Genomic DNA, 13059 nt, shown 5'->3' on the forward strand with positions numbered 1-13059 from the left:
TGAGAGAGAGAGAGAGAGAGAGAGAGAGAGAGAGAGAGAGAGAGAGAGAGAGAGAGAGAGAGAAAGAAAGCAAGCAAGCAGACTGGCCTCAAGTCATAGATCTGCCTGCCTTTGCTTCTCAAGTGCCACAATGAAAGGTATCACTACCTGGTTTATTTTTTCCATTTTTAAAAACACTTACTGTGTGTGTGTGTGTGTGTACACGCACACGCTCTGGTGCACACACACATACATATCTATGTGAGAGTACCTGTGGATGTCAAAGGACTCCTTATGAGAATCAATTCTCTCTTCCTACCATGTCTTCTGGGGACCAAACCCAGACTGTCAGGCTTGGGGCAGCAAGCACCTTCACCTGCCGAGCCATCTCGTGGCAACTCCACCTCTCTTTCAGCATCTTAGTTGCCAGTGAGATGCTTGGCTTTGCACCGTACTCCTCACCATAAGGTCCTGCTTCACCCCAGCCCGAAGCAGCAACACAAACTGACAATGGTCTTACATTATGAACCAAAGCAAAACTTGTGACTGTCTTGGGTATTTTGTTCCCACAACTGAACACTGGCAAACACAAGCACCCTGGATACATAGTAGGTTCTGCACAGCCAGCAGTCAGCTATGCTCATCTGTTCAATAGCATTTGTGGGGAGCCTTACCAGTTTACCAGTTCCCAGACTCAATCCAGGCCTGGCTCGGGACTTCTGGGCACCTACATGCCAGAAAAGGCCCACTCAAGTCAAGTAAGCAGTAACTCCAAAAGCCACACATGCAGATCAGGTAACAGGTGATACAGAACATTCCATGAAGGCCTTAGTTATGCGTCCCTCCACTTGGGGCCTTCATCCCATCCCCACATCACACATTCCATTCCCCAATACTCTCAGGCTTCTACTGATTTTACGTCGATGTGACTGGGCCACAGGATGCCCAGATAGTTGTTCACATCATTCTGGATGTTTCAGATAATCTATTGAACAGATTGTTCTCCCTGGCCTCCTCGTCCAGTCACATAAAGGCCTGGATGGCACACAGACAAAACCACTCCTCTTCTGAATAAAAAGAGAACTCTTGGGCAAACATGGTGGTACATGCTTTAATCCCAGCACACTGGAGGCAGAGGTGGGAGGATCTCTGTGAGTTTGAGGCCAGCCTGGCTTATATAGTAAGTTCCAGGCTATGTAGGGCTACTTAGTGAGACCCTATCAAGACAGAGAGAGAGAGAGACAGAGAGAGAGACAGAGAGAGAGAGAGAGAGAGAGAGAGAGAGAAAGAGAGAGAGAGAGAGAAGAGAGAGAGAGAGAGAGAGAGAGAGAGAGAGAGAGAGAGAGAGAGATTGTTCCTATCTAATAACCTCCAAATCAGAAACCAGTTGTCTCCTGTGTTTTCAATCAAACCTTTTGGGAGTCACAAGGCTCCCAGCCTCTGGATAGGAACTCTACCATGGGTTTTCCTGATTCTATGGCCACCACACTTTAAACAGCTATTGGCTTTTTGGATTCCCTGCTTACTGAAAACAGATACTGGGGTTTGACAGTCTTCATAATGACATGATTCAGTGTGTGTGTGTGTGTGTGTGTGTGTGTGTGTGTGTGTGCATATACGCATTTATACACACATATTCTCTTGGCTCTGTTTCTCTAGAGCACCTGGTGAATAAAGCCCAATGCCCGGTTTGTATCCTGTGCTGTTGGCTCCAGGACCTAGGAACCTATGCATTCTAAAATTCCAGCATCGCTTCAGCCCCAGCGAAGTATCCTCTGAAGTTGTACACTGTGTGTTTCAGCACTGAAGCCTGTGGTCTGACTTTCTACTCACAGAACTTTCCAGGGACCACTTCCTCACATCCGCTTCTCCCCAGGTCATCAAATCTTATAACATATCAGTGGGCCATCAACTAACAACCAACTCACCTCCGGGCACACACTGGAAGCCATCCCCCTGATAGCCAGGTCTGCACTGGCACCTGAAGGATCCTGGCGTGTTGTAGCAGACGGCATCGGGGTGACATCGGTTGAGCTGGCATTCATCCACGTCTGCAAGACAGCCGCAGGCCGTGAGATTGCTTCCAGAATTTGCGGTTGATGCAATAATTTAATCCATGCACTCAAACCTATGTGAATCTGGTTTTAATTCCAGTCCAGGGACTTTAAACTCACTAAATATTAATTTTTAAGAAATCCGCACCCCAACTTCTATCTAGTACACTTACAAATGTGTTTCACGTGACAATAATGTCTTCAGGAAACACAGAGCTTACGAAAGGGAAAAGTTTTCCCTGTCAGATGTTCCCTCTTTATTGTGAGCATAAACCTCTAGAACTTGGAAGTGTTTAGAGAAGAGAAAATTACATAACAGAGACATGGTATCTCAGAAATCTTTGTTGAACTTAAGTTTAGTATAATGTTGCATAATTCTACAAATCAAGCGCCTTGAGTTACTCTGCTAATTACTATTCTGACCCCGGGCGGCTAACTATGGGGTGGTCCCAAGCCTAAGAAGATTCTGTGAGGTCATTTCTCCTCCGACTTCAGAATTCTTGTGCTTCACTTCTTGTGCTGGAAAGGACAAGCCCGTTACATACAAAGATGGACATCAAGCTCCATGCAAGCAAGGACTGCTTTTATTTAAAAAAAAAAAAAACAAGCAAGCCTTAGTTCCCAGCCAAGAGCACTATCTTAACTGCTGCCTAATGAAGCAAGCCTTGGGGTCAGGGGAAGCCAAGTAGGTCCCAAATGAGAACGACCCTCCAAGAAAGTGCATAATTCCGGTTGCTGATAAGATAGAAAAGGCTCTTGCCCAGGCGAGCGGAAAGAACACATCCTCCTTACACACAGGGAGTAGTGATGATTAGCACACAGTAAATACCACCCAGGACACCCTTCAGAGCTACCACATACCTTGGCAGGCTCTGCCATCCCCAGAGAAGCCAGGCAGACAGGAGCAGGTGTAGGAGGAGCCGCCCATATAGATGCACTGGGCCCGCTCGGGGATATCACAGTTGTGGAGACCAGTTTCACAGTAGTTGATGGGTCGCTGGTCCACTGCAGCTTAAGAACGAAGAAACGAACACATGACTTCAGAAGAAAGTCTCAGAACAGGGAGGTACCCCATTCCAAGTGCTCTGAACGTCAGAGCTTTGACTCAGTGGGACTTGAGAAGGGGACTGGGTCTGGGTGCTGCCTGGGTCCAGATCATACTACCCCTTTTAGTCACGGTGTTCCACACCATTGTACCAAGGGCTTCAGGGTCCTGAAGTGTTCTACCAGTGAACTGCATCTCTAGCCCAGGCTGTTCTAGAATTTACTCTGTAGGCCAAGCAAACCTTGAACTTGATCCCCTCAAGTAGCTAAAATGAGAGATCTGTACCCCCAAGTCTGGCTTACTTTTGAGCAATGAAATCCATTATTCGAACAGCTTATGCAGAATTTGATCTATAGTTAAACGGAAGACTGGGGCCAGGAAAGAGGACCAGGATTGGCCTGTGGCTCCCATACCCTCCTAGGTAGCTCTCTGAGGCACCTCCAAGGGCTCCACAAACCGTAGGAAGTAATCACGTCCAATTACCTCATTTTGAAGATGGAGAGCTAAGGCCTGGGAAGTTAAGCATCTTGCTGAGAACTGATGTCTTGGAGAAGACATGGACATAGCCTCTGTCCTGTACTCTGTTCTGCCCTGACCTTGTGAGTGTGACCTTAGGGAATGGGCACACTCAGACTAATCTGCTGTCTCCACATATACCCTAGGTTAGACCTCAGTGAGATCTATCTCTTCCCGGTCCACCACTCATATTGAGCCAACCAGGGACGTCAATAGTTCTACAATAAAAGCAAACTTAAGAGCCTTCCCCAGCTCAAAAATCAGAGGAAAAAAATCGGGCCAAGAAAACTGATGTTCTCTGCTACGATAAAAAAAAAAAGTTTCAACACAGCAAGCTAAAACTCTCAGCTCTGTGCAACCAAGAGGGCTGGCCTCTTGGGTGCACAGATGTTTGGGTCACACTCAAATCATGAGAACTGCCTGTTCCCTCCCGCCCTACAGACACCACCTCATCCAGACCTTGGCTCCTCATCAAGCTCTGAGACGGAGCAAAGGGACGCATGCATTCGGGTCCCAGTAAACAGCCAGAGAGCACATGGGGACAGGACCGTGACTGCTACAGTCGGTTTCTGTTTTAACTCAGGCAGGCACACATGTGCCACTCAGCCACTCAGCATACTAGTCTGTAGACTTGGGAATCTCCACGAATCTTTGAGCTTCAAGTCTCGGAACTTGAGTTGGGGATAAATCTGGGGTGAATAGCGGTTGAGCATGCGTGGGGCCATGGGTTCCATTCCCAGTCCTAATAAACTGGGCATGGTGGTACGCGTCTACAATCCCAGTGTTCGGGAAGGCGGAGATGGAAGGGTAAGAAGTTCAAGGTCACGCTCGACTATACAGTCAGTACGAGGGCGGCCTATGATATATGATACCCAGCCTCAAAAAAAGTCAAAAATATCTTAGATATGATAGGACAGTGTGAACTGGGAGATAATGTATCAAAAACCGTGCTCTTCATGGGCCAGTCACCTACATCAATCAAGAATATAATTAGCCTAATGAATTGATAAAAATCAATGTACTTTAATAAGTCTAAAAAGCTAGGTTCGGCTTGTGGCCTATTAAATTAGGATTATAAATGGTGCCAAGTGGAATTTCCTTTCTGATGTAACTTGGGTAGAATTTAAACTAAGGCAGTTACCGCATGAAGATGCTCCACCATGAATTCCATGGCTGCTAATGACAGAGAGAATTAAGGTTAACAGCTTCGCGTCACTAAATGTATGCTGATAATGGACCAAATAAACTCATAAGAAGCGAGTTTACAGTGGGTGAATTGATGCATTGCTAGCATGCACCAGTGCATGTATTACAGGAACACATTTGCTCCTGGCAGCTGTGACCATCTAAGCAGGTGGAGGGTAGGACTCATCCCCACTGTGGTCTATGCCTAGCAGCAGAAACTGGCGTCTGCTTCCCTGCCAGGATCAAACCCATAACCATGCCTTTCCCCCGGAGCTGGCCACCCCAGGAAGATTTCTCGCAGAACTTACCTACGCATATTCCCCCGTCCGAAAAGTGGTAACCCTCCACGCACTCACAGCGGTAGGCTCCTGGGTAATTGTTGCAGATTGCATGGTTCCCGCACCGGGAAGGTTGCTCTGAACATTCGTCAATATCTGCAGCAAATTGTTGATAAAAATTCAGACTTACTAAACCTCATTAAAAAACAATCAAATAGAAAGCATTTTCCGTAGAGAAGAAATCCATTAGAAAATATATTTTCCTACATGCCCAAAGAAATATGAAATAGAGACTGCTTTTTTTTGCCCTTTATATAATGTAGAGCGCAACCCTCAATTTGTTTTTTCTAAGTGATGTGTGCTTCTTTCTGAGTGAGGGACCACATGGACACCCATCCAAACAAGTCACTCATACTGAATAGGCAAAACACACGGAAGACACAGAGGACTGCTCTCACAGAGGATCCACGTTTGATTCCCAGAGTATAAATAAATAAATGTTTAAAATAAACTACCTTTCTAAGTTATGATTATAAAGAAAGGCTAGACAACTTAAAGCCAATTGGGAATTCTTTAATGTTACCTAGGATTTAATGGACTCAAAGGTAAGTTATTAATCACATCATTTAGACGGCAGAGTGGTGGCCTTTCATGTGATAGTACTACAGCCATCACCATGGGTAAGGAGGAGCGAAAACTTATGCCTGGTGGCTTAACAGTACTAGGTTCAAATCCTGTCTCCTTTTGTTATTGATTGTGTTGTCTGGGCAGGTTAACTACTCAGTCTCAGTTTCCCAACTAGTAAGTAAATATAATAATACTGGTGCATTCTCTCAGAAATTGAAGAAAATGGATATGGGTTAAGGGAGTACTCAGCCCATTCAAGACATGGATATATAATCATCAGTTATCTGTTCTATAACCCTAGTTTATTTTGAGAAGTCAGCTTTCAGATGGTCACCAGACTTTGGAGGTCATCTATGGATACCAGTGGTACAAGGTGGGTTGGCCTGGCCTGGATGAAAAACAGTGCTGACTCCTGATCACTCTATCAGCCCAATAGCAGGTTGGAATATAGTCACGTAAGACACTTTCTGTACTGGTCCCAAACTCAGAGGGTCTATAGTCTTTTCTGAGGTAGGAGTGCAAAGGGTTTTATAACGACTGGGACTATTCGACCCTCTTTCCTTTCCAAGTTCCCTAACGTGAATTGTTCACACCCAGGAAGCAAAGCATCTTAGGTCTACCTTTGGATGGAGAGCTTACCTGGTACCCTTCCTTTCTTATTAAAAAAAAGTTGACTGACTTACTGGACAACGTTGCATAAAATAAGCATTTTGCAACATTAGCTCTGTGGTTTGCCTCATACCTTCACAAAACGAAGGCTATTTAACTTTTTTAACGTGTGTGTGTGTGTGTGTGTGTGTGTATGCGCGTGCGCGTGCGCATGCGTGCATGCATACATGCTCACACATGGTTTAAGATTCAGGATCTCAGATAAGTGAACCCTGCTAGGAACGGCTGGAGGGGCAGAGAACAGCTTGTGTTGGAACTGGGATTGAGGTGGAGGTCACATAAGTCCATCAGCCAGCTGCTGCTCCTCCAACACAGAGCACAGTCTCTCATGCCTACCACCTGTACTCCGTACTGCTTCCAGAACCTTCACAGCAGGAGGCTGGACCCCTATGTTGGGCTGCATTCTGAAGGCCGGGGCCCAACAAAGCGTCAGAGCAGAACAGCAGTTTTCCATCTAAAAGCCAGGGCCAAGTCACAACGGGAACTTGTCCAAGCCCCTTCCTTGCTGGGAACATTGACAGAGAGGGACGGTATGTTGTGCAAGAGCTGCGGAGGCCACAGCAGGCGACAGAAACCAGCCATCGTGGGTAGAAGACGGCTTCATGTTAACAGGTCTGTAAGGATAAGTCAGGTTGGACACCCTGTTTCTTTAGGGACAAGACACTCGCAGAGTCCCCACTAAGAGCCCATGGTCTTTGCAGTTTATAAATTTTTCCATGTGTGATTGAAATCTCTTCTGTTAGCTGCGTCCAAGTCTTAACCCTTTCTTTAATGGAAACAGTAACCTGCTAACCATGGTGACTGTCTGTCATAACACCCCACAACACTGGCTTAAGAGGATCTTCAACACCTGGCCAACTTCCTCTCTGCAAAGAGGAGAGTCCTTTTTTAGCTTGATAGGAAAGCCATGAATTATTCATTTTTATTTTTTAGAAAAAGTTTTTGTTAGTGGTGGTGGTGGTTTTTGTTAGGTATCTTCATGTAGTCCAGGCTGGCCTCAAACTCACAATCCTCTTGCTTCCACTACTGGGTGCTGGGCTCACAGGTTTGTTCCGCACACTCAGCTTGGAATGACTTTTTCAGATTATTGTTGCTGTGTGGTACTTATGTATGAATGAGCGTGTACACATGCCACCGCATGCATGTGAACTTCAGAGGACAGCTTTGGGGAATCAGGTGAAAAGGGGTCTCCCTGTCGTTTCTCCAACCTAGCCTGCTCTAGGGCTTCCTGGAGGTCCTCCTATCTCTCTCCCATCTTGCCATAGGAGGCTCGGGATTACAGGTGTCCGCCACCATATCCAGCTTTTGATGTTGGTTCTAGGACTTGAACTTGGGTTGCCAGGCTTGTGCAGCAGCCTCCACATCAGTCCTAGATTAATCTTTTGACACCCCCCCCCCCCACCAAAGTGACTAGCTTTGGTACATTTTCAATGTCTGCAATTTACTTCTTTTAGAAATGCCAGGCCCTTTGGGGAGACTATTGATTGATATGTGCGATACTTCCTAGAAACCCAGAAATTATTCACTGAGATGCTAACTGACACTGCTACTCTAGATGACAGTTTAAGGGGTACGTGGGTGCCACTGTGCTGTGAGCCCCAGGTGAATAGCTGAGCTCTGAGCTTCTCTGAAAATCTCTTCCTGATTAGCAGGGAGGCTCACTGGGAGCCAAAACCAGCCTTGTTTCACATATCTTTGACCATCCTATCCCACCCCAGACTCAAATCACAGAGGTTCACCCTAGCTCCCCTCTCAGGAGCCTTCCCAGGTTACAGCAATGCACAAAGCTGGATGCTTGATGCAGTTTCCTATAGAAAACTCCTGTCCAGATGCATTAACACTGAGGCTTGTTCTGCTAACCTGGAACAATAGGGAGCCTGGCTCAGGAGATCCCCCACATTCCACCAGGCTAATACCCCAGAATGATGGCCGACCAAGTACAAAAGCCCAAGGACAAAAGCGAGTACATGCACGGCCAGGGACAACTGCAGAGAGCATAAAGCGCAGGGTTGGGGGGTGACTCTTACAAGGAACGCTCCCTAGGACAAGCTCAGATACCAAGAGCAATGTGAGAAAGCTCTCAGTAAGCAGCAGCAGACTGGGTTCATCGAAGTGGGCAGACTTATTCTAACTATCCACAGCACCATCCCATGGGCTGGGGGCCAAGACTGAATAAAAGGAGAGAGCTAGCTAAGAACCAGAATCCGTCTCTCTCTCTCTCTTTTTGCTTACTGACACCAATGTGAGCAGCTGCTTCAAACTCCTTCTGCCATGCCTTTCCAGACATGATAGACTGCACCTTCAAATCACAAGCCAAAAATAAACCTGTCCAGCCGGGCGGTGGTGGCGAACACCTTTAATCCCAGCACTCTGGAGACAGAAGCAGGCAGATCTCTGTGAGTTCGAGGTCAGCCTGGTCTACTAGAGACAAGCACCAAAGCTACATAGAGAAACCCTGTCTTGAAAAACAAAATAAAATAAAAATAAACCTGTCCTTCCTTAAGTTACTTATCAGGTATTTCATCACAGCAACAAGAAGAGCAACAAATAAACCATGCTTCATCAACGTGTAGGTGGCTGGTGACATTATATACAGACTAAGAAGGGATGGAGGCCTAAAAGAATCTCTCATCCCTACCACGCCCCCAACCCCAACTATCACCTTCATGACAGGGTTCTACTCGTATACAATAGCATTGTGCTGCTTGGAACTGTCCTGTACCAAAGTAGCCATTCATGACGGGGAAGGGCTGGTCACTGACGATCACAGGCTGGTCAGTTCTGCGTCCCCTCTGCCATGCTCTATGACCAGATAGGTGAGTCCCAGACTGAATAGTGCCAGATACACGAAGTCATCAGCATACTGCCCAGACCATCACATCACCAGCGTGGAAGCACAAACCCCTCCTTGACAGCATTTCAGGGTACCAGGAGCAAGCATCCTGCAGGGAAGGGTCTCTCCAAAGCAAATGCCCTCCAACACACACCATGCCCTACATCAGAATCTCCACACCAGATCTACCTCTTACTAGCAAGATGGGATCCCCAAACCCCAGGCATTTGGCTTTCCAGGGCTTGTTGTCTAAGGATGCAAGGGTGAAGACAGCTGCCCATTTTGCTGGGTGGACATTTGTGAGCCCACCCCTCATTTGCCAGGGAAACCTACATCTACTGTCCCTCCCCTCATTAGTGAGCACATCACTGCAGACTTCAGTGGCGCTGGTTAAAGCATCTGAAGCGCTTGCCCTTAGCGATGGACAAACTGTTCTTTGGTAATAGATTAAAATCCAGTTACTGACAAATATCCAGCTGTCTACATGAAAGTCTTTGAAGCTAAATTTTGAGTAATAAAACAAATGACGCCAGAAGGCAGTGCACTACAGATGTTCCAGTAAGAGACTTGAGTTACTCACTGGCTCACTTTCGTGAGCTCACTTTAATGTCCCTGGCTCGCAATAATGAGCCTCGGTTACTATTAATTAAAGAAAAAGCAATACAAGCAGCAAGTGCTGACAAAGTTATAGACAAGCCGGGCGGTGGTGGCGCACGCCTTTAATCCCAGCACTCGGGAGGCAGAGGCAGGCGGATCTCTGTGAGTTCGAGACCAGCCTGGTCTACAGAGCTAGTGCCAGGACAGGCTCCAAAGCCACAGAGAAACCCTGTCTCGAAAAANAGGACAGGCTCCAAAGCCACAGAGAAACCCTGTCTCGAAAAAACCAAAAAAAAAAAAAAAAAAACACCAAACAAAGTTATAGACAAATTGGAGCTGGGGAACCAAAGTAGTCAGCAAAGCTTTTGCCATGCCAGCAAGAGGACCCGAGTGGCATCCCTAGAGCCCACACAGAAAGGGGGCCATCGAGGCACACACTTGTAATCCCAGCACTGGAGAAGCAGAGACAGGATCCCTGTGCTGTGCGATAATCCTTCTGTACACTGTGTGAATATGTGTCACTGTGATTGGTTTAACAAACAAGCTGACTGGCCAATAACTGAACAGGATAAAGTTAGGTGGGAAAGCCAAACTGAGAAAGATGGGCTGAGGAAGGACAAAGTCAGTCTAGTCACTAGCCAGATGGAGAGTGGGTCAAACACGAGCCTCAGGGCAACATACAGATTGATAGAAATGGGTTAAATTGTAAGAGCTAGTTAGTAATAAGCCTGAGCTATTGGCCAAGCATTTGCAATTAATAGTAATCTCTTTGTGGTAATTTGGAAGTGGCTCCTAGGACAGAAAAACTCCCCCTACACCCCTGGGACTTGTAGTATAATTGATACGCTCCAGGCCAATAAGAGACCCTGTTTCAAAAGAAGTAGACAGAGTTCCTATCGAATGACACCTGAGATGCCCCCTGCCTTTATACATATACAGTAACCCCCATTTGCGTGTGTGTTTATACAAAAAAAAAATGGAGAAAATGGAAACTCCTACACACTGTAGATAGAAATACAAAATGGAGCAGCTGTTATAGAAAACAGCATGAAGGGCCCTCCAACAAGTCAAGCCTAGAATAACCCACCAGACTTACTTTGGGGGTTATATAAAAACAAAAGCAAAGCAAAGCAAAAACAAAACAAATCTGAAAGCAGAAGCTTCCAACAGAAGCCCTGTTCATCACACCCTTGACTGCAGCAGTCAAAAGGTAGGTGCAGTGTGTCCACTCACAGGGGACTACCAGCAGGTTCTGTAAAGTGGAGCTGGCTCTGCCTTCTGAAGGAAGGTGCTCCCTTCATCTGAAAGGATTGAAAAGCAAAAAGTATATGCAGGGCACAGCATAATGTGATGTGGGAGTCCCCTCTGTGTGCTGATTACCATTAATGAATAAAGAAACTGCTTTGGCCTGTTGATAGAGCAGAACTTAGGTAGGCGGAAAAGATGAAACTGAATGCTGGGAGGAAGAAGGCAGAGTCAAAGAGACGCCATGGAGCTGCCGGAGTCAGACATGCCGAACCTTTGCCGGTAAGCCACTGCCACGTGGCAATATACAGATTAATGGAGATGGATTAAACTAACATGTAAGAGTTAGCCAATAAGAAGCTAGAGCTAATGGGCCAAGCAGTGATTTAATTAATACACTATCTGTGTCATTATTTCAGGGCTAGGCTAGCCGGACTGCCAGGACAAACAAGCAGCCCTACCTTCTACAATAATGTAATAGCGTTCAACCTTCCAGGAAAAAAAGATCCTGTAACACATGACATAGGTGAATCTTAAGGAGACATTTGCCTACACAATCATGAATCTTGAGCAAAACAAGCCAGTAACAAAGGGATAAGCGCTATGTTACTCCACATTTATAAGATTCTAGAGCCAATAGCTTTGTAGAAATATAACATTCAGTGGTGGGAGACGAGCGTTGGGGATGAGGACTTGAAACATGGTACCGGGAGCTATAGTCCAATAACCACAGATACAATTTGTTATACAAAATGAAAAGGCTCCTAGCAAAGGATGCTTGTGACAACCTCACAACGGGATCAGTGTGTTTAATAACACTGAACTATACACTTAAAAGTAGTTTACAACAGCCAGGGAGTGCACACCTATAATTCCACCACTTGGGAGGCATAGGCTGGGCCGTCTTGAGTTTGAGGCCAGCCTGGGATTCTCAAGGAGACCCTGCCTGTTTTACAACAGAAACAGAAGCAAAACAAGGAATTTTGCTCTGTTTCACCAAGCGGGTAACATACACAGTCCAGGCATGGTATGCCTTTATTTCATGGTATGCTTGTATAGCACACGTCCAACACACTCACTTCTGTGACACACACTCAGCTTCCCGGCTTACAGAACCTAGATGCCTCCTCCCAGCCTGGTATCACCCCACCCATCAGAACAAAAAGTAATACCATAGCAAGTCTGCCCGTCTCCTCGGAAGCCAATGGAGCATTCGCAGGTGAACTGTGTTCCGGGGCCTGGGCGACAGGCTGCGTTGCTGTCGCACCCGTGAGTGCCGATGTAGCACGGATTCTGAAGCGCATCAGGGGAGCCCTCTGTGAAGGTAGAGACAGTGTTCAAGAACCTTCCCGCAGGCCTCCCATTGCAGGAAGTAAGCCGCTGCCACAAGAGAGCAGAGCAATGGGAACCAGAGCCTTGCAAGCTGCGCTGCGGTGGGACCACCAAGTTCTACCCCTCTGGCCTCGCTCTGCTCTCTGTTTCTATAAATAGTGTTACTGACAACAAGCCACACACCTTTGAGAGACTATGACAGAAAGTGAGATGTCTGTGGCCGGCTAAGACCATAAACCAACTACAAGACCCATTTTATATACTAGTCTCTCAGCTATGGGCTCCAGCCACCTGGGGCTGTGCCTCCACTGCCGCCGTTATGGATTACTCCTCTGGAATCCTAAGGTCAAATTAAGTCTTTATTTCGGAAGTTGACACTGGTCCTGGTATTTTACCACAAAAACAGAACAGTAACTAATACAGATACACTGTAGAATACTGTTTAGCCATAGAAAGAAAGGACATCCTTCGAATGTGACTACATGGTCGAGCCTAGAAATGATTATGCCGAGTGAAATAAGTCAGACCCAGAAAGACCAGTACTGCCCAGTCTTATGTGTGAGAGCTAAAAAGGTTATTTCACAGAAGCAAGAATAATAATGGCTACCTGAGGTGGGGAAGGATGGAAGGGTTGGGGAGAAGGCGAAGAGGATGGTGGGCACGTCCAACGGTGCAGCAGGATGGACGGGATAAGGTCTA

The 13059-nt window shown here is 46.5% G+C and overlaps 1 protein-coding gene across 2 annotated transcripts in view; it reads right to left on the reverse strand.

Annotated features, from left to right (window-relative positions):
- Nid1 (nidogen 1) overlaps nt 1-13059 on the reverse strand; it is a 76771-nt gene that overhangs the window by 26340 nt on the left and 37372 nt on the right. The window contains exons 9-12 of one of the 2 annotated variants that reach the window (XM_050142338.1): nt 12201-12344; nt 5088-5213; nt 2895-3044; nt 1908-2030 (exon numbers count right to left, since the gene is read on the reverse strand). In XM_050142338.1, the coding sequence (XP_049998295.1) occupies nt 1908-2030; nt 2895-3044; nt 5088-5213; nt 12201-12344 (543 nt within the window). The remainder of the gene's footprint in view (nt 1-1907; nt 2031-2894; nt 3045-5087; nt 5214-12200; nt 12345-13059) is intronic. The other variant, XM_050142339.1, reaches the window with a different exon arrangement.

The sequence above is a fragment of the Alexandromys fortis genome, unplaced genomic scaffold (genome assembly GCF_014885135.2).
Source record: "Alexandromys fortis isolate MF-2015 unplaced genomic scaffold, M_Fortis_MF-2015_v1.1 scaffold_5, whole genome shotgun sequence".
In the NCBI taxonomy this organism is placed as follows: domain Eukaryota; kingdom Metazoa; phylum Chordata; class Mammalia; order Rodentia; family Cricetidae; genus Alexandromys; species Alexandromys fortis.